Genomic DNA, 19223 nt, shown 5'->3' with positions numbered 1-19223 from the left:
CTGCAGAGAAAAAAAGGAAATTAAAGAATTTCTAGGAAACTGGATAATGAAAATACTATTTTAGCAGAAACTGAGGGCTATAGCTAAAGCAATGCTCAGAAATGTACGTAGCCTTATTTACTTTAAACAATACAAAATAAGGAATGAATTAAGGATGTGATTTAAATAGAAAAAATGAACAAAACCAGGAGGAAATATTTTTTAAAAATCCAGAAATTAGTGAATTAAAAATTGAAAAACAATACAACTAATAAATAAATCCAAAGAATGATTTTCTGAAGAAAAAAATAAGATAAACCACTAAGCTTACATAAGAAAAAGGGAGTAGGAGAGTTCAAATACACGGTATAAGAAATAAGGGAAATAATAAACAAAGCAAACTGAAATAATAAGAGATAACTTTGCTCAACTCTTGCACCTAAATTTGAACTTGGCTTTGAATTGGATTGATTTTCTAAAAAATATATAATTTATTAAAACTGACCCTAGAAGAGATATCCAAACAAACCTATTTCCATAGAAGAAAGATTGTTTCAGGGATCTCCCCCCTTTAAAGCAATAGGCCCTGACAGTTTCACAACAGAATTTTATCAGACCTTGAAAATAATAGATAATTCCAATGCAATTTAAACTGTTTCCGGTAGTTAATTAAAAATAAATAAATAAAAGCAAACTTTCAAATTTTTATACGGTGAGTGGAACCTTTATACTAGCACATGACAAGATTATTAAAATTAAAAGAAAACTGTAGATCGATCTTACTTAAGAATAACAATGTATAAGTCCTATTAAGATATTGGAAGCAGGAGATACGACAGATATTGATAAATATCAGCCAAGAGAGTACATTAAAAAGTAATTGACTGTCAATTATATATCACTAAAAAAATTTTTAAATAAAAAATAGAGTGACCATATGGGGTTTATTCCAGGAATACGAGAGTGGTTTGATATTTTAAAAGCTATTGCTTGTACCTCATCATATAGTAGATCCATTGAGAAAAATCATACAATTTCTGTAGAAGCTAAAAAGTCATTTGACAAAAAATCAACAACCATTCTTTATAAGACACTCAAAGAAATAGGAATAGATGAAATCTTCCTTAGTATGATAAAAAGAAATCTACCTCAATCCAAAAGTTAGCATATTTACTGAGGAAGCTAGAGGCTGTCTCACTAAAATCAAGAATAAGGTAAGGATGCTGCTGTCCATCACAAATACTATTAACATTGGACTGGAGATACCAGTCAATATAATTAGACAATAGAAAGAAATTGGAGATGTAAAAATTACAAACAAGATGATAAAATTACCATTTTTTTTTTGTAGACAGAATGATTGCATACCCACAGAAAACCCACAGAAAATCAACTGAAAAACTACTAACAATATTCAACTATCTAGCAGATTATAAAATTGATATGTAGAAAGTACTAGCCTTCATGTATACCAACAATATCCAGATAGAATATATACTAAAAGAGATTTTATCTTGAAAGAAACTTAGGTAATATACATGACTTACATGAAGAAAATTTTAAGACCCCTATCTGCAGGACACAAAAGATGACAAACAAATGGAAAGATAACAAAGTTCTTGGATAGAAAGATGCCAACAAAAATACCATCAGATTTTGTTTCTGTATCTAGATAAACCAATTAATTTGTGGAAAAACAAATTAAGACTAACTAGGAAAACTCTGAAAAAGAGCAGTGAGAAGGACCTAGCAATGTCAAATAATAAGCCATATTATATAGGCTCAGTAATTAAAACAGCGTGGTGCTGGCACACGAAACTATAGATCAATGAATCAGACAAGAAAGAAAGCCCAGAAAATAGACACAGATACATGGGAGTTTAATATGTGGTAGAAACGGCATTTCCAACCAGTGGATAAATCTGGACTGTTCAATAAATGTATTGAGACAACTGGACAGCTGTGTGGGGAAAAATAAAGTTGAATTCATACTATATATTGCATACCGAGATAAATCCTAAACAGCTCAAAAATTTTAATTTTTAAAAAAATAAACCATAAAAGTACCAGAAGAAAACATAGACTTGGAGTGGGAAGATCTTTCTGACTCAAACTCCATAAGCATAAAAAAAAGTGGGGCTACATTTTTATACCGGAATGCTCATTTTTTGGCATTGTTTGCTCAGTTTGGTGATTAAGAAAGTGACTATTTCTAAAAAAAATGAGAAACAGGTTTTATGTCAGCAGTTCTAAGAGACCTTTTAAACTTGCTCCCAGTTTTAAAACCAATTTGTCAAAGTCACCGGACGTTTTCCTTTCTCATAGACTAGTGGAGCTTTATAAACCAAAGTAAGATTGCCATGCACTTGAAAAATGAAACATTTATCAGTATCCATTTTTATAATTTGGAAAGAATATCCTACTATTATTTTTAAAGATTCCTTGAGATGACTTCATAATACTATGACTTACATTTTAATTTACCTTTATAAGCAATAATTTTAAACTACTTTCACATCTCTACATAGTGCAGATGAAGTGCAGAGGAAACATAAAAAAGAGGGTGTGTCTTTAAGATTTGTTCCTGGTCACACACACAGGCAGGGATTGGTCAGTCTCTACAAATTGATAAATTAGAAATCAGAAAATAATTTGCATATTAACATGGGGAGATGTTTGCATATATGTTTTCTTTTGAAGTGCAAGTATGACTTTTGCTGGATTTGCCTAGAAGAATGGAAAAAGCATAGTTCTTCCACGGGCGGTTATTACAGATGCACTCGCTATGAAGTCATTCAACATGTGGAGGAGCAATCCAAGGAAATGACTGTGGAGGTAACGCGAGCTGTTTAAGCCCAGACCTCTGGCCAACCCACTTAGCACTATTGGAAGTATTTTGCATTTCTTCTTTTCCTATCTTCATTTAAGTGAAGCATTAAATTGAAGACATTTTAGAGTAGTAGCCTTTAATTTAAACAAAGCAGCTTGATAAACTTGAGAGCTTTCTCTATTTTCTTTTCTTTATATTGAAGATCAGAAAGTCTTATATATTCCAGCCTGCCTCTTATAAGTCTTATATATTCCAGCCTGCCTCTACAATGACAAATATGATTTTAACATAATATCAGCAATACAGTATGAATGTTATAGCATATAATAAGTATCTTAGTCTGCTTGACTGCCGTTAACAGAAGACCTTAGACTGGGTGGCTTAAACAACAAAATTGATTTCTCACAGTTCTAGAGACTAGTAAGTCCGTGTTCAAGATTCCTGCCATTACAATTTCTGGTGACGAGTCTCCTCATGGCTTACAGACCGCTATCTGTTTGCTGGTCCTCACATGGTAGATAGAGCTCTGGGGTCTCTTCCTCTTCTACAGACACCAGCTCTATGGGATTAGGGTCCCACCCTAATAACCTTTATCAGCTCACAGGCCTTCTCCCCAAATATAGTCACATTGGGGGTTAGGGCTTCAACATGAATTTTGCGGGGACACAATTCGATCCGTAACAATAGGCAATGTAATAAAACATTGAAAATCTGATAAACATAGTGCTTGAGAGGTATCTTAGCCTTATAGTCTGGGATTGTTGATTCAGTGGTTTATCACAGAATACAAATGCAGGACTTTGTTCTGGAGTCTGTAATATGTATTGGTTATTATTTTCTCAAAATAGTCAAAAAATCTGTATGCATTACTACCTATTAGTAATAAAATTATTAAGTGATAAAAAAATTTTAATAGGTAGTACTTTTATTTATAAAAATAATTTATGGATTTTTGTTTCCTAGGCTGAGAAGAAACACAAACGGTTTCAGGAACTTGACAGATTTATGCACTATTACACAAGATTTAAAAACCATGAGCATAGCTATCAGGTATGTCCCACATCATTTCAAATGCACTGAAGGTTTGTGAATAAATGAAGAGAATGATACAAACTATTTCTGTTTCTTCAGTTAGAACAACGCCTTCTTAAAACAGCCAAAGAAAAGATGGAGCAATTGAGTAGAGCTCTCAAAGAAAGTAAGTTATAAGCAGTATGTGTGATAATGTAAAATTGCCTTGCATGCTTATTGGTAGGAGGTTAAGGCCCTTAAAGGAATACATTATCTGTTCTTATTCTGGTACTTTTTGGAGTTCTCTGAAGCCCAGAGTGCAGTTTAGCATTTGAGGCCTCGGTAATGAGATTTTCCACCCAACTTCATCTCCTCTTAATGTAGCCCATGCTATTAGCAGATAAACACGCATCAGGCTTTTGCTTACTCTGTGCCACTGCTGATGCACTCTACAATGTTGGAAAAAGTGGATGGGCCCTCAAAGTCATCCCTGACCTAGTCAAAAGAGCAAGATTTGCATGCCACCCAACTGTCATGTGACTGAAATCCCAGAGATTTTTGAGAAAATATAGCAGAATGCCTAATGAAATGAAAGTCAAGGACAGTTTTGGGTGAAAAGCAAAGACATGCGATAGGGCTAACGTATGGATCTTAAAATGGAAGTTTGAAAAAAAAAAACTCCTAAAAATGGATAGAGTTGCATCATTAGAATATAATACCTTACAATGACCACACAGAGTACAGGTTCTGACATGTTTGTTGTAAAGTCACATTTTAAAAATAATCAGTTTATACATAAAAGGTGTGAAGCCTAAAAATACAATCAGTTTTACTTGTGTTTGCTCCAGTTTACAAAAGTGATGAGTAATAATACCTTTTTCATGAGGATAATTCCCTAAGTAGGACAGTCATCATAAGTTAAATAGAGTGGAAGGAAAGGTGTAATAGCAGCTTAGTCTCCTTAATTATTAGTTCTTAGACTTTAATAATGATGTAACTATATCACACCAATATCCAACTCTTGAAGTATTTATTGTCCATGGTAAAAATTGAAAAGAAAAACCCTCACAGGTTCTACAGTTCTTCAGCAGGGGTTTTTGTCTGTTCCATCACATGTATCCCTGATGCTGAGAACAGTGCCTGACACATAGTAAACATTCAATAAATATCTGTATATGTGAATTACTGCTTCTGCTCAACCTTCTGGAGGTTCTAGACAGCATAGTAAGATAGGAAAAAGAAGTAAAAGATACAAGGAATGAAAAGGAAGAAACAAAACTTCACACACTTCTCACACAGTGAGGAAGGCAAGGGGTGTTTGTTTTGTTTTTCTTTTTTTACATCTTAGCTCAGATACCTATGCTAGAATAGGTATTTTGGGATGGTCTATATATCAGCGTGTGTACATACACATGTAATTTCTTTGTATAGGCATGCAAAATAATCTTATTTTCAAAAGTACTTATGAATTTAGATTATACTGCTTAATTTCTGTTTATTTGCAGTTCAGGAAAAAGCTAGAATGTTATGATATTTTGGGAAGAAACAGTCTCAGAGAGTAAGGCAGTTTCTTCTTCCTTCCTCCTCACTCTTCCTTTCTCTACCTGAAGATTTTTATTTACTAGCATTAGTTATTATTCATTTGTCCCCCAGAATGTTGTTTCTTTTTCTTTACAATGTTGTTTTTGCAGAGGCATAATTATAATTAGGTGATTTTTTGTTTTTGTTGTTTTGTTTTTTTAGGCATTTGCTCTAATCCTTAATCAGCAAAGTTCTGCCAGGGATAACCTAAAACACAGTAAAACATGGGGCCTTTGAGTTGACCTAACCTAGATTTGTTTACCAGCAGGGTGAGAACAGAACCCAGGACAGTGTACACATTCCTCAGGACTGCTTTCAGTGCTTCTGGGCTACGCTGCGTGTGAGCTTCATTCATGAATGCGTGCAAGTCACACATGAGTGTTTCATGTAGCTCTTTAGTGGAGTTCAAATAAATACTATCATCCAGCCACTTCAAAGAGTTTTTAGGGAACCTTGTTCTTTTTTTTTTTTAAAGGGAATTTAGTTGTGTAATTCATTTATAATAGCATATTTCCAGAAAATTTTCACTGTGCCTGCTTTGCTTTATAGCTGAAGGAGGCTGTCCAGATACCACTTTCATTGAAGATGCAGTTCACGTGCTCTTAAAAACTCGACGCATTCTCAAGTGTTCTTATCCCTATGGATTTTTCTTAGAACCTAAAAGCACAAAGAAAGAAATTTTTGAACTCATGCAAGTAAGATATCTTTTTCAAATTAAAATTAAATACGGTTATTATGTAAAACATATTTTTCTTCTTTTTCAACTACTTGACTAAGTTTTATCTTATTTGGGTGTGATTAGTAAATAATTTTGTTTTCATTTTCAGAATGGTTTTTAAAGGAAAAGTAACCAGTAATAAACCAAAATTTTCTTTATGTTTAAACCGTGTTTCCCCAAAAATAAGACCTACCTGGACCATCAGCTCTAATGCACCTTTTGGAGCAAAAATTAATATAAGACCTGGTCTTACATTACTATAATATAAGACCTGGTATAATATAATATATAATATAATATAAATAGTATAATGTATAAGTAATATAAATAATAGAATAGAATAGAATACCGGGTCTTATATTAATTTTTCTCCAAAAGATGCATTAGAGCTCAATGGTCCGGCTAGGTCTTATTTTCTGGGAAACACGGAATTTGTCACTATGCAGGTCTGAATGAGTTGTGAGCTACGCAAACATCTTCTACCACATTTATTTCTTTATTTTACGCTAGTAGAGATTGAAATCTGGCCTAATTCTGATTATATAATTAGGGATTTTATCTTCAAAGATAAAACAAACCATATTACATACTAGATTGAAAAGTTACTATTTACCAGTTTATTTTAAAAGTACAACTGAGAAAGTTACAGTATTTAAAAAACAAAAACACCTAAGCCAACTGACATCTCTTTAGTAGGCCAACTTCACTGTATATTTCTTTTTCTTTTCTCCTCTTGCTACAGTTTTCCCGTCATCCCTTTGAACTGCCTCTACTGAGTTATCTCTTCCATGTCTTTGAATGCTTAGCATTCAGATTCTCCATGAAGCCTTCTAGACCTCATCCCAAGTCATAGGGGCCTTGCCGCAAATTCCTTCAACATTTCCATAGTCTGCACCATGTGGCATACATGGTGTACAGTGCCTTGAAATTCATTAGTTTTTTACACATAGACAAATTATAAACCCTTGTGGACAGCTGGTATACTCCTTGTTTGTAATCCATATCAACTACATTGCCATAAATGCCTATCAAATGAATGCTGTTTTCTTGTAATGTGCAAAATAGAAACATGTTAAATACGAAGTTATTTGGATTAATTTCTGACTGTAAAAGAGTTAGATTTAACTGAGAAACCCTACAGACACTGGATTTGCTCTTGACTGATCCACTGAGCCTGTTGTTCTTTTCTCTCCTTACCGTAGACAGACCTAGAAATGGTCACTGAGGACCTTGCCCAGAAAGTCAATAGGCCTTACCTCCGCACACCCCGCCACAAGATCATCAAGGCAGCGTGCCTTGTGCAGCAGAAGAGGCAAGAATTCCTGGCCTCCGTAGCGCGGGGAGTTGCTCCTGCAGACTCACCAGAAGCTCCAAGGCGCAGGTAAAAAGGATGTACCCTGGGAGCCATCCCAGCTCCAGCCACAGGTGCCAACGGGTTTATTTTTATCCAACTAGGGTTCATATTCCTGAAAGTTACTTATACCTGAAATATGAGTAGCTCATAAAAGTATGTTAACTTCTTTGGGGTGCTTTTTTTCCCCAGTACTATTTTTGTTTTTTCTTGTTATTTTTTGTTTGTCGTTGTGTAGTTTCTTGGACTAAATTATGTTAGATTAATTTCACAGTTCAGTGAACTCATAATTCAAAGAGTATTCATACATCATTTTAAATACGTAATAAATGTAGTGATATGATAGCCATAAACATCTTATGTTATACAATTTGGAAGCCTTACTAACTTGTTATAGTCATATTTAGTGTTAAGAGGTTGTGAAGAAATTAGAAATATTATATTAGTAAACTTATTTAAGTAATCAGTATTGATCCATTAAAGAACATTTGAGTTTGGGTTGTTTTATTTCAGAGACTTATACTCCTGATGCCATTAAAAATTAAAGAATTATTTTATTCATAATAATTACAAGCATTAGAAATTCCTATGACCCTATTTTTACATAAATATTTATAACATGAAACTAGAAGTAATCATAAAATATTCTGTTAATAGAATTATGATTTTCATTTTTCCACCATTTTTACACAAATAGAGTAACTTAGAATTTGAAAGAAATAATTTTAATTATAAGAAATCATTTTAATTATATTCTGTAGTTGAGCTACTTCAAATAAGCAAGTTCCAAGCAGAAGAATTAAAAGTAATGTTCAAAGAGCAAGGGTCTGATTGTTTGTACTTTGTAGTACTGATAATAAATCAAATGGTATGTCTAATTTCTTTGTAGCTTTGCTGGTGGAACATGGGATTGGGAATATTTAGGATTTGCATCACCTGAGGTAATTGTTTTGTGGGGGTTTTGTTTTGCTTTTTTGTTTGTTAACTACATTTTTCCTTAGTGCTATCCTGCTTGCCTTTGCACCCTCATCTATCTAAATCCTGAGATTGTCAGCAATGCTTTCTCTTTCTTTCATAATAAAAATGCATCATCAAAGCCTACATTTAGTTATTTGTGGTATTGGATTATGGTCACATTATTAACTCAGTCTCCCCTTTTATCAGTTTTAATTACTGAACAGTCAGAATTAAGGCCAATTTATAGCATTTTTTGAAATATATCTTCAAATTGGTTAAGAGAGATGCAAATTTTATTAGAAATGCACTTCAGTTGTAATGTTGTTTCAGTCTGAATCTATTTTTTTTAGAGTTATTGCAACAACCTGAGAGAATTGGTTTATAATCGATTGCTAAGGTGGAAACTTGACATTAATAATATTTATGTGGAAAGAGATGCTTTGCTTAGTTATTTCTGCTTCTCTGTAAGATTTTCACTCTTCTTGTTTTTTTTTCTTTGTTGTTATACACCATTTAAAAATACGGAATAAAATACTAACTGCAAATAATTGCCACATATGAAAATAAGATAGAGTGAAAATTTTAATCACATTGCTGTTATCTGAGATTTAAATTGCCACCGTCACTGTTGAATCTCATTTTAAACGGTTTCAGCAGTTCTCTCTACTTTTTCTTTGCTCTTTATAAAACAGTATACCATCTGATACTTTTTTTGTAATAACCTTTTAACTTGATTCTTAGAAGGGGGCAGGACAAACAGTGAAAACTTTGTTTATCATTTATATCCCATGTGTTATCCGTGACTGAAAGACAGTGAAATTGATTATTATCCAGAAATGACTGTGGCTTATTTAAATCAGATACTTTCTCTTTTCAGTTGCTGAGGATACTTGCAATCACCTTTTGGCCTTTCGTATAGGTAGATATATCCAGGAAAATACTGATTTGGAAAAACACTTCATGCCTAGAACTCTGATACAGGAATTTTAAATTCACTTAAATTCTAAGTAATTTTTTAATATATTAATGAATTGCCTATTGTAAAACATATATGAACCCCCTTCTTTACCTGATCCTGTGCTTATTATTTCTATGTTATAATATAATTACAGCTTTGAAGATACTGGGAGAAATTTCCACATAAAAGGAAGAATTAAAAAAGCTTCAATTATCCAAAAAAAAAAAGTAGTCAAGATTTCAGAATTTCAAGGTAGAAATACGGTTTAGCAAAAATAAAACCTTTCCTGGTGTATTCACAATCGTGTGTGCATCATCTTGCAGCTTCTGGCTCTGACAATAACTTTAGGAATCCTGCAACAATCTGTCCTTGACTATTGAGGACCTGCTCATATGACTGACACTGATCCATTTTGTAAAAAATAGGAAGGCTTGCCACCTCACATGTGAATATTTATAAGTAAAATTAGTGACGTCTTATTCTCCAGAGATGGAGAATTGTGAAAGTATAAATGACATTTCCTTCTTAAATTTATTTTTTATGAGTTAATAAATTTTACAAAAAATATTTAACTTACTTTTACTTTTCACTTCTTTAAAGTCTTTGGCACATTGAAACACCAAGCTTTTATGTAAACCATATTGCAAGTCTAAAGAATTAACACGTTGTGAAACATTAAAATTCTTCATGTATGTGACTATCAAGTAACTGCCAAAATTTTATCTTCAAAAGTTAGCTTTTTGCCTAGATATAGACTCTGAAAAGAAAAATCTTTTTTGCCAAACTTCAATAGGCTTTTAGGTTGAATTTATATTTTTTCAGTAGTTAATTCCATCTTATTCTTTTTTAAATAAACTGAATGAGTCAATGACAAGCATAAGTATTTGTTTTGCACCACTTTAAAGCAATGGAAACCAGAGGAAAGGACATATCTTGAAGTCTGAGGGACACCTGAATTCAAAGTCTAGCTCTGTGAGTTAAAATGTGGATGGTCATATCCACCCCATGGAAGTTCTGGAAGAATTAAAGCATCTCTTTAAGTCACTGACAAAATTGGTGCTCAGTAAATGTTAGTTATTATTATTTAAAACAAAAAAATCTCCTGGCAGCTTTTACTCTATATATCTTAGACCTTCTCAATCTTCTGTGTAGCCTTAACACACTCAAACCATTTGGAGTATCCCGACTAAGCCTTTTCATATGCTTGCTTGAAGATCTTAGGAATACTTGGAAATGTTTTCTTAAATTTAACTTCATGAGAACCGTTTTTTTTTTAAGCCTGTTGCATCATGAGAGAATGCTATTTGAGTTTTCTATCAGAATAATCATAAGTATAAAAAGTTTCTCTTATAGTTGTTTTTAAACTATTTAGTTTTCTTAAATTGGAAATACATATATTCTGTGGTCAGTAATAGTTTATTTAATTCAGAATAACTTTGTACCATAATCAAGCATACATACTAAACAAATTCTGTCTAAATACAAGTCTTGAACTGAGATCAAGTTTCATCTCATCTTTGTCTAAGAAATATGGTGGTCCCCAGTGATCCAGTCAACCATAATGACACATGGTGGTCATTTAGTTTTGGATCCTAGGCCTCCAGGAAAAAAGGAAATGTTACCCCAGCTCAGCAGGAAATTTTAAAGCATCTAAACAATCCCTCCAGGCCCCTGTAGTATCTTTTATTCATTTGTTCCCAACCTGGTAAGATGTCTCCAACCTCTTACCTAAATGAAGGAGTTTAAATAAATTTAACCAAAGTGGTATGACACGAAAGTTTTATTTGTGATATAAAACTTGTCTTCGTTTATTCTAGTACTTTCACAATGTAAGCATATTGAATAGTCTAGGGTAACAGGAATAACCATAAATCTGAGTATCTTAGTATTTATCACTGACAGATTCTATGATGATTCTCAAAATTAGCCTTCTAAGGCTGGCGTCATGCACACTGGCCTTTCTTTTGTGTCACTAAAATCTGGAAAAATACATTTGTACCCAGGTAATGATAGCAGGTAGTCCCCTGCCTCTGGTAATAGCAATCCCACTTTAAATTGTTACCACAAATATAAAATTCAGGGACATCTTCCCGAATTTGTGTTCTTCCCATATGTTAAATAGAAAACACTTCCCCCACCTGTGTTGTTGATAACCCCACGTTAGCTGTTAATAATATAGGAAGGAAGCCAAGTAATATCTCATTTTAAAGCTAACCTCACATTTTTCTTTTAATCTAGTCACTTGACTTGTGAGTATGGTATGCGGTAGTCCCAAAGAGTACAAAATCTAACACAGACAAGTACTTAACAGTGTGTGCTTTTCTTTCTTTTGTTTTTCTTCTGTCTGTTGCAAATATCACAGTCACTTTTTTAAAACCAGACCTCCAGGAAGAGCCTCACTTACTTAGTAAAATCACTACACTATTAGTTTAATATTACATAATAAGACCCAGGCATGTGAAGTAAGGCTCAGTTCTGATCTAACATTGGAGCTTGCAAGTATTCCCAATGTATCCAGGCAATTGTAATGATTCCTTAAAATTTTTCTTTTTCCATTTGACCTGTTCTGTTTCCTTGGCATGGCAAAGCCCGAAGTTTCTTTTTCTAAAGCCAAATGATTTTATAATATTTCTATATAAAATCACACTTTTTTTTTCCTGGAAAAAAAGTGTGTTGCTTATTTTATTTGCATTTAAAAAATTGCATGCTCTCCTGTATTTTATAACCTTTGGTTTATGCAGGAATATGCTGAATTTCAGTATCGGAGGAGGCACCGACTCCAGCGCCGTCGAGGAGATATGCACAGTCTGCTCGGTAACCCTCCAGACCCGGACGAGCCACGAGAAAGCACTTTTGGTAAGCTCTTGGGTTGGGTGTGTTTGAATCTCTTTGTTCTCTTGCATTTCTTCTTAACACTGACAAGTCTAAATGCTTGTGAGTTTGTGATTTAGATAGATGTACAGTCGATGTGTAGCTGCTGCTCATGTCACAGGATATAGAAAACCAGGGGGGTTAAGAACATGGTCTGGGAGTCAGACAGACTGGGGTTCGTAACCCCATCTCTGCTGCGTGTCAGGATGACATTGTAGCTCCATCACTTAACCTCTCCACGCTTCAGTCTCCTCATTCTAAAGATGCAATAATAATATTGCTAGTTGTGGGTTCATTGTGAGCATTAAATGAGATGATGCATGCAAAACCCATAGGCACGAGTAGCATCTCATGCCACTCAGTGCACTGTAGCTGTTCATTCCTGCTGCCATGTTCACGGAATGTTTTTCTCCTGGCCTCAGTTCTCCTATGAGCATTCTTTAAAAATAGAGAAAATTTCTGGTATTAGAGATAAATTATCTTAATTATTCACCTTTAAATGTTAAATTATAATGGGAAATCTTCATGCTGTAATGTCAGCAGATCATTTTTAATAAACCAGGATCAATGGGCCTAAACCTTTGCTCTTCGGACTGTTGTAATTCCCAAATTCTTTAGTTTCAAGAATTCTGAAAACTGAAACACCTTTATGTAAAAAGAAAGAAGATTGGATGGTAGCATTTGTATTTCTGAATACAAGCATCTGTCGTACAAACAGAAATGCAAACAACAATCGTGGAATTGAAGTGAAGGGTATGGGATATAATGTTGCTTATGGGGAGACAAATATGAATGAGAAATCTCTAGAAGATTCAGTAAACATGTGAACACAGGTTTTCACCAGCACGCAAAGAGAAATGGCCAATTTAAATAAAAAGATGTATGAAATCTTGTGTGACTAACGTCTCTGGTACCACTTGCTTTGAAACAGACATCCCAGAAGGTGGCAGTGGCCGCAGGCCGGGCGCGTCTGTGGTAAGTTCTGCGTCTATGAGTGTGCTGCCCAGCTCTTCCCTGCGCGACTACACCCCTGCCAGTCGCTCTGAGAACCAAGACTCTCTTCAGGTAGCCTTTCCGGGCAGCCTCCTGACCCCTGCTTTTGCTCTTTCTCTGTTTGGCCTGCTTTCCTGTTTTCATTTATTGCTTCTCTTTTTCTTTGTTCCATTCTAACGCCTTTGTTTCCGAGTTGTGCTACAGGAAAAGAGTCCTATATTTCAGGTTTATCTCAAAGGAATTTGTTTCCCCTATAACATGGACAAGGAGAAAATTAAAATAAGATTTTAGTAGATAAAATAATTCTGTATAAATAGAGGTAACATTAAGTATCTGTTAGGTAAAAGAGCAGTGGTAAACCTCATGGATTAAAGTCATTCTTTCCTTTTACATTTTAAAGTGATTTTACTTTCTGTTGCCCTCAGGCTCTGAATTCCTTGGATGAAGATGATCCCAATATACTTCTGGCGATACAGTTATCACTGCAAGAATCTGGGCTGGCCATCGATGAAGAAAATAGAGACTTCCTCAGTAACGAAGCATCCTTAGGAGCAATAGGCACTTCTCTACCTTCCAGGCTGGACTCTGTCCCCAGGAACACAGAGGGCCCGCGGGCTGCCTTGAGCAGCGCTGAGCTGTTGGAACTTGGCGACAGCCTCTTGAGACTAGGAACAGAAAGTGACCCATTTTCAACTGACACCCTGAGTTCACACCCTCTCAGTGAGGCAAGAAGTGAATTCTTTCCCTCCTCCAGTGACCCTGACTCGGCCGGCCAGGACTCCAACATCAATGACAATCTGCTTGGCAATATCATGGCTTGGTTTCACGACATGAACCCTCAGAGCATTGCCCTGATTCCTCCAGCAGCCACAGAAAGCACTGCAGATCCCCAGCTGCCCAGTGTAGGAGACGAGCAAGGAGGTGTGAGGGGTGTGGAACTGGGGCCGCCAGAAGAAGATGCGGTGTTTGAAGACGCTGTGGTCAGTGAAGGTGGAGGAACCCAGAGAGAAGAAGAACATTCTTTGGAAGACAATGTTCTGGCTGGGGAAGCCACGCCTCCAGCGGGCGAAGGTGATAATGAGGCCGCCAGCAAGGGGGATGGTTCCGATGGGTCAAGTCAGACACCTCAAACCTCAAGTGACTGGCTTGAACAGGTCCATCTAGTGTGAGGTGCACACCTCTGGGCTCCAGCCAAATCGCAGGGACTGACGGTGCAGTGTGCTTCATAGAGACTTAATCCACTTAGCTCCGACTCAGTTCTAAACCACTGACATTAGGATCGAGTACGAAGGAGTTCCCTTGAGTGGTAGCTTCATTTCTGAGTTTAAGCTTACAGGGGTTTTCTTTTGTATTTCATTGGATAGCTTTCCCCCTTCTTGCTGACAAAAAGAAGAGCTGGAGAGAAAGAGAAACACAAATGGAGTAAGTAGCTTAGATTCCACATTCTAAGGAAACGGCAGTCCTGTTTAGCCTAAGGTGCGCAATACTTAAATTGAATTTTTCAATTAAAGGCTTACTCCCCAATCCTTCTTTAAGAGCAATGGTTTTCCTCTTTAAAAAAAAGAAAGTTTTCTTTGATTGATCATTTATTTTGGACAGATCAGGTAACATTTAGTTCCTCAGTCTCTGTGCTCTTCCATAACTATCTTCCTGCCTTTTTGTCTGAGCATTGTGAATTGAGGTGTCCGGGGCTTCTCTTTAGTGCTGCATCTGCCACAGTGTGATTAGTTTTAATTTTCACATGAATCAGAAGTTTATTTTCATGTCTATTTACAGTCCACTTGTGCCAAACTGACTCGCGCGCTGACCAAGAAGGTATTTAGGTGTATTTAGGTGTGCGGTGTCCTGGAGGGCTGGCTCCAAAGCAGTTGCAGCATTCTTGGGAGTAAAAGGTGCCACTTGGTAGCAATGGAATGCCAGAACTTAGTGGGCTTTTGTTGCCATGGAGACTGCATTTAAATAAATGTAGCCTGTAGCTTAAGTTAACTAAACCTAATGCTGCTGTTAAAAACAGTTTATTTTAATATTAAAATACAGTTGATTAGCGACGGAGGTGCTGTATTTTAAGAGACACTTTATTGGAAGTGCAATCATAGTTCTTTGTTTTCACAATTTTACAGTGCATTCTAATTACTAATGGGTGCAATTACTTTTAATGGTAAGTGTTTTATAAACTAGAAAAGAAGTGGAGTTTTCATGAGTTACACTAAATCCCACAATTATTAAAAAATTCAATGAAACATCCTGCGCAACATGTTCCCGTGCCTTTGCCTAATCTAAATGGATAGTTGCCAGTTGAATAAGTGAGTAATTCCAATTTCAGTGTCTCTTCTGAAGTGACTATGCTATGAATTGCAAAGACCTCCATAAAACCACCCATGGCCTTGCCTTTACAGTAAATATAACAACTAAATGTTTAATCAGTTCGTTTGCCTAAATAGCAAATGCTGACGTGTTTGTTCTATTGCACAACACTCATTTGCTGTGTGATTACTGTTTAGTGTTGAAAAAAAATCAACTTCCTAGTTATCAGTGTCTTACTGTGAAGAAAATACTGGTCTTAGTTGTAATTAAGATACAATGGTACAGTGTGTAATTAAAACTAGAGTAAACTGTTGGAATGGCTGTTTTACTTACATATTATCAAAACTAGCATAACATAAGCAAAATAGATATGCAATACTCCATTTAATATTTTGCCAGATTCTTACCAGAAATCTACAGATACCAAAATTTCAGTACTGAGTTTGTACAGGCAAGTCCTGGGCTGGGTAAAAGGTTATATTAGTGTTGATATCCAGTGAGTTGTAATTACGGTTTTTTAATTACTTCCCCCCCCAACCCTGCTTTTCAGATATCCTTGTATTTTGAATTCGTATGACTAGGACATTGTATTAGGGTATTTAATATTCCCCAGGTTCCCCTAGGATAAAAAAACTGTGTTGGAATTGTTCCTATACTGTTAAAGTCCACATTAGTGTGTATTTCCTCAATTATCAGAAACATTGATCACAATCCCTATTAAAATTGGTTGGGGAAAATATTGACTTTATCTGCAGTGTATTACTGTATGTTAAACTAAAATAGTCCATTGGAGGATTTTTTTACAAATTTATTTTGGATGAAAAAGACCAACCACCACCAATCAGTTTTTAGACCAAGTTGTAATTTTTCAATAGAAGAGTCTTTGTAGCATATGGAGGCGTCCTGCAAAGCTGCAGTGCGGTGAGGAGTGGTGGGTGCAGACAGTGGTGAGCTCGTGCCGTGGTGAGTCCTGGTTCCTCGCACCTCCCCTTTGTTTCTGTGGCGTTCTCTCCTGAGCATGACAAGTGAGCATTACCCAATTTGTATTTCCTTGGTACATATTTTAAAAACAACACAGTCATGGACTTTACAATTCAGAAATAAAGTTTGGCAAAGCCTATTTTGTAAACAAGTTAATTTTATAATGTTAAAAAAAAATTTACTCTAACCTTGACTTGTTATTTGCACTTTCATAGTCTATACTTGATACATTCCCACTTTATATACAGTAGGATTCTACAAACGTGCAGATGTTTGGCCAAATGAATGCTGTTAATAATATGTAAAATTCTTTGATTAAACATTTATTACTTAAACTACTTCACTTTTGTCTCATTACATTATAGACTTTGTTTTAACCAAGTCAGGAAGGTGATTTTCTTCAAATTAAATGCCCTCAAATATCATGGGATTAATTTGGTTCTTACATGTAATTGATTAGCACCTAATATTTTTTACACTAGCCCACTTTCTGAGCATTTTATACCCCAAACATAAATTCAAAACACTGTATGACAATGTGTTAAAACATTGTGACTTCAATCTCATTTTATTTTCACCACTGTAGCTTTCGGGAGAAAAATGTTATGATTTTTCCTTGGTACATATTTGATTACTTTTTTTTTTCCAAACCCTGCTTTTCACATATTCTTGTATTTTGAGTTTGTATGGCTAGACCATTGTATTAGAGTATTTAATATTCCCTGGGTTCCCCTAGGATAAAAAACTGTATGGAAATTGTTCCTATGCTGTGGGTCTCAAAAGTTCACATCTCTAATAGAAACAGGAAAAGATAAAAGTATAAGCTATTTTGTGAAATTGCTTAGGATAGGAAAATATTTTTATGCCGGATGAATAGAAACACCTGCTTTTCCATCATTTTATTATTCTGTCCCATCTGAGTTATCAAAACAGCCCTTGGCATCTGAACTTCAGTGCAGATAACACGAGTGCCAGGACACCAGCTGGGGCTTCATGGGTCTCCCAGTGATAACCACTTTTAGAGTCATGTCATTTTATTTATGCCTCTCATTGTGTGGATCTGAACTTAACTACCAACGTCCATATGTTGAGTTATTGTTTAATTTTGTTGATTATTGCAGCCACTGATCTCGTTTTTTATCTCTTTTTATTCCTCAAATATTGTTGCTTACCTGTTATGAATTAAAATCTGAGGCTTACTGAAGAAGTTTGGTCGTAATTTAAAAACAGTTGTAGTTAGAGTAAAGTCTTGGAATCTAAATATTACATAATAACAGATTTGGGGGTTTTTCTTTTAAGGCTGAAATACAAACTCCATAGGAAAAAAAGATTCTCGGGCTGAGCTGTAGTTTTATCTCAGCCCTTACCAACAGTGTCCTACTGTTATCATCTTCTCCCTAGAACAGTGGACTTCTTTCTAGACTATTACATGACGGTTCTTATTTTAGGAACTGGCCGCCATACTTCTTAAAAGATGGAGCAGAAGAGTTTCATTTTTTTCTCTGTTCCACTTCGGACTGACAGGTGGCTGACAAACTGAGCGGTGGCCAAACTTTTGAAGGAATTGTTCTTCAGTCTTGAAAATTAATTTGAAAGTATTCTTTATCAGGCTCTATATCGTCTCTTAGCCGGCTATTACACAAGGGCCTAGCCTGCGTGAGGCATCAGCTTACAGACAGACACGCTGAGAGAGAGATTCATGAAAGAGCGAAAAATACCACAATTATAGAAAAGGATAATCATTGGACGAGATAGTCCAGTTCTCTTGCACCTGTACATCTTGCTGGGTGTGCCAAGACGGCAAGGCCTGACAGTTTGCCCGGGCCATTTCTCAGGATTTATGTAGCTAGTAACCTCAGACAAGGAGCAAGACTTGCTGTAAAAGCATTGGATTGTGGACACGCAGAGTTCAGCCGCTGAAGCGCAAGGCCACTGTGTGCTTGGCCCGTATACAGTGTTGCCCTGTGGAACTGGGGGCGAGGGGAACTGACACATATGCTGATGCTCACGCTGCCTGCTGTGCCGTAAGGGATCAAGTCCTTTGTCTCTGACCCAGGATCTCCTTCCTTCCTTCAGTCAGCTTCCATGAACTGACAGGCTAACTTACTGGTTTTGTAAGCAGGGTAAAATCAAGTCCCAGACCTGACAGTTTTGACCAGGATGGAATGCTGACGGGAGACACGACTGTCTGGATGAGGAAGCATGGGCCAGGTTTGGGAATAGAAGACTCCCCAGAATCTGTGTGGTTGTGAGTGCGCTCACCCAAGTAATAGATAGGGGTCGAGGGAGAGTGAGGGTTCCCACTGCCTACCTGTTACTGCAAGGGAGTTGAGCTAATGTGCTGAGGCTTGGCGGTAAGAGGGAGGATTGAAACAAGCTGTCTAAATGGTGCCTTGATTGTTGCTAACTCCCAGCGGCAGGCAGAGGAAGGAATGTGTACAGGAGAGGAGTCAGCACTTCCCGTGGCCCTACCTGAAAGGCAGTATGGCTGCAGCCCTGAGTCAAGGAGACCCCCACGTAAACTAAATGGTATCAGCATTAAGAAGTTTGCTGTTTAATGGAGAGCTTTGAGCGGACTGAGAACATGAGAAGTTCATTGGGTTGGGCTGCAAGCAGTCGCAACACTGCCCAAATGTAAAAGTAAGTGCAAAGCCTCGCCGGAAACTGCAGATCAGGCCACACTCACAGC

The 19223-nt window shown here is 36.2% G+C and overlaps 1 protein-coding gene across 5 annotated transcripts in view; it reads left to right on the top strand.

The window, feature by feature from the left end:
- Positions 1 to 16872, top strand: part of ANKIB1 (ankyrin repeat and IBR domain containing 1) — a 116859-nt gene extending 99987 nt beyond the window's left edge. For 3 of the 5 annotated variants that reach the window (XM_019716684.3, XM_019716713.3, XM_019716693.3), the window contains 9 exons: positions 2680 to 2814; positions 3773 to 3859; positions 3941 to 4007; positions 5951 to 6096; positions 7322 to 7500; positions 8360 to 8411; positions 12127 to 12241; positions 13188 to 13321; positions 13675 to 16872. In XM_019716684.3, coding sequence (XP_019572243.3) covers positions 2680 to 2814; positions 3773 to 3859; positions 3941 to 4007; positions 5951 to 6096; positions 7322 to 7500; positions 8360 to 8411; positions 12127 to 12241; positions 13188 to 13321; positions 13675 to 14418 — 1659 coding nt within the window. In that variant the 3' untranslated portion in view covers positions 14419 to 16872. The remainder of the gene's footprint in view (positions 1 to 2679; positions 2815 to 3772; positions 3860 to 3940; positions 4008 to 5950; positions 6097 to 7321; positions 7501 to 8359; positions 8412 to 12126; positions 12242 to 13187; positions 13322 to 13674) is intronic. The other 2 variants (XM_019716702.3, XM_019716708.3) reach the window with 2 other exon arrangements.
- The last annotated feature ends 2351 nt before the right edge of the window (positions 16873 to 19223 follow it).

This window comes from Rhinolophus sinicus, chromosome 4 (genome assembly GCF_057876585.1).
Source record: "Rhinolophus sinicus isolate RSI-liver-muscle chromosome 4, RSI-T2T, whole genome shotgun sequence".
Lineage (NCBI taxonomy): Eukaryota > Metazoa > Chordata > Mammalia > Chiroptera > Rhinolophidae > Rhinolophus > Rhinolophus sinicus.
This window is presented reverse-complemented; position numbering and strand designations above follow the sequence as displayed.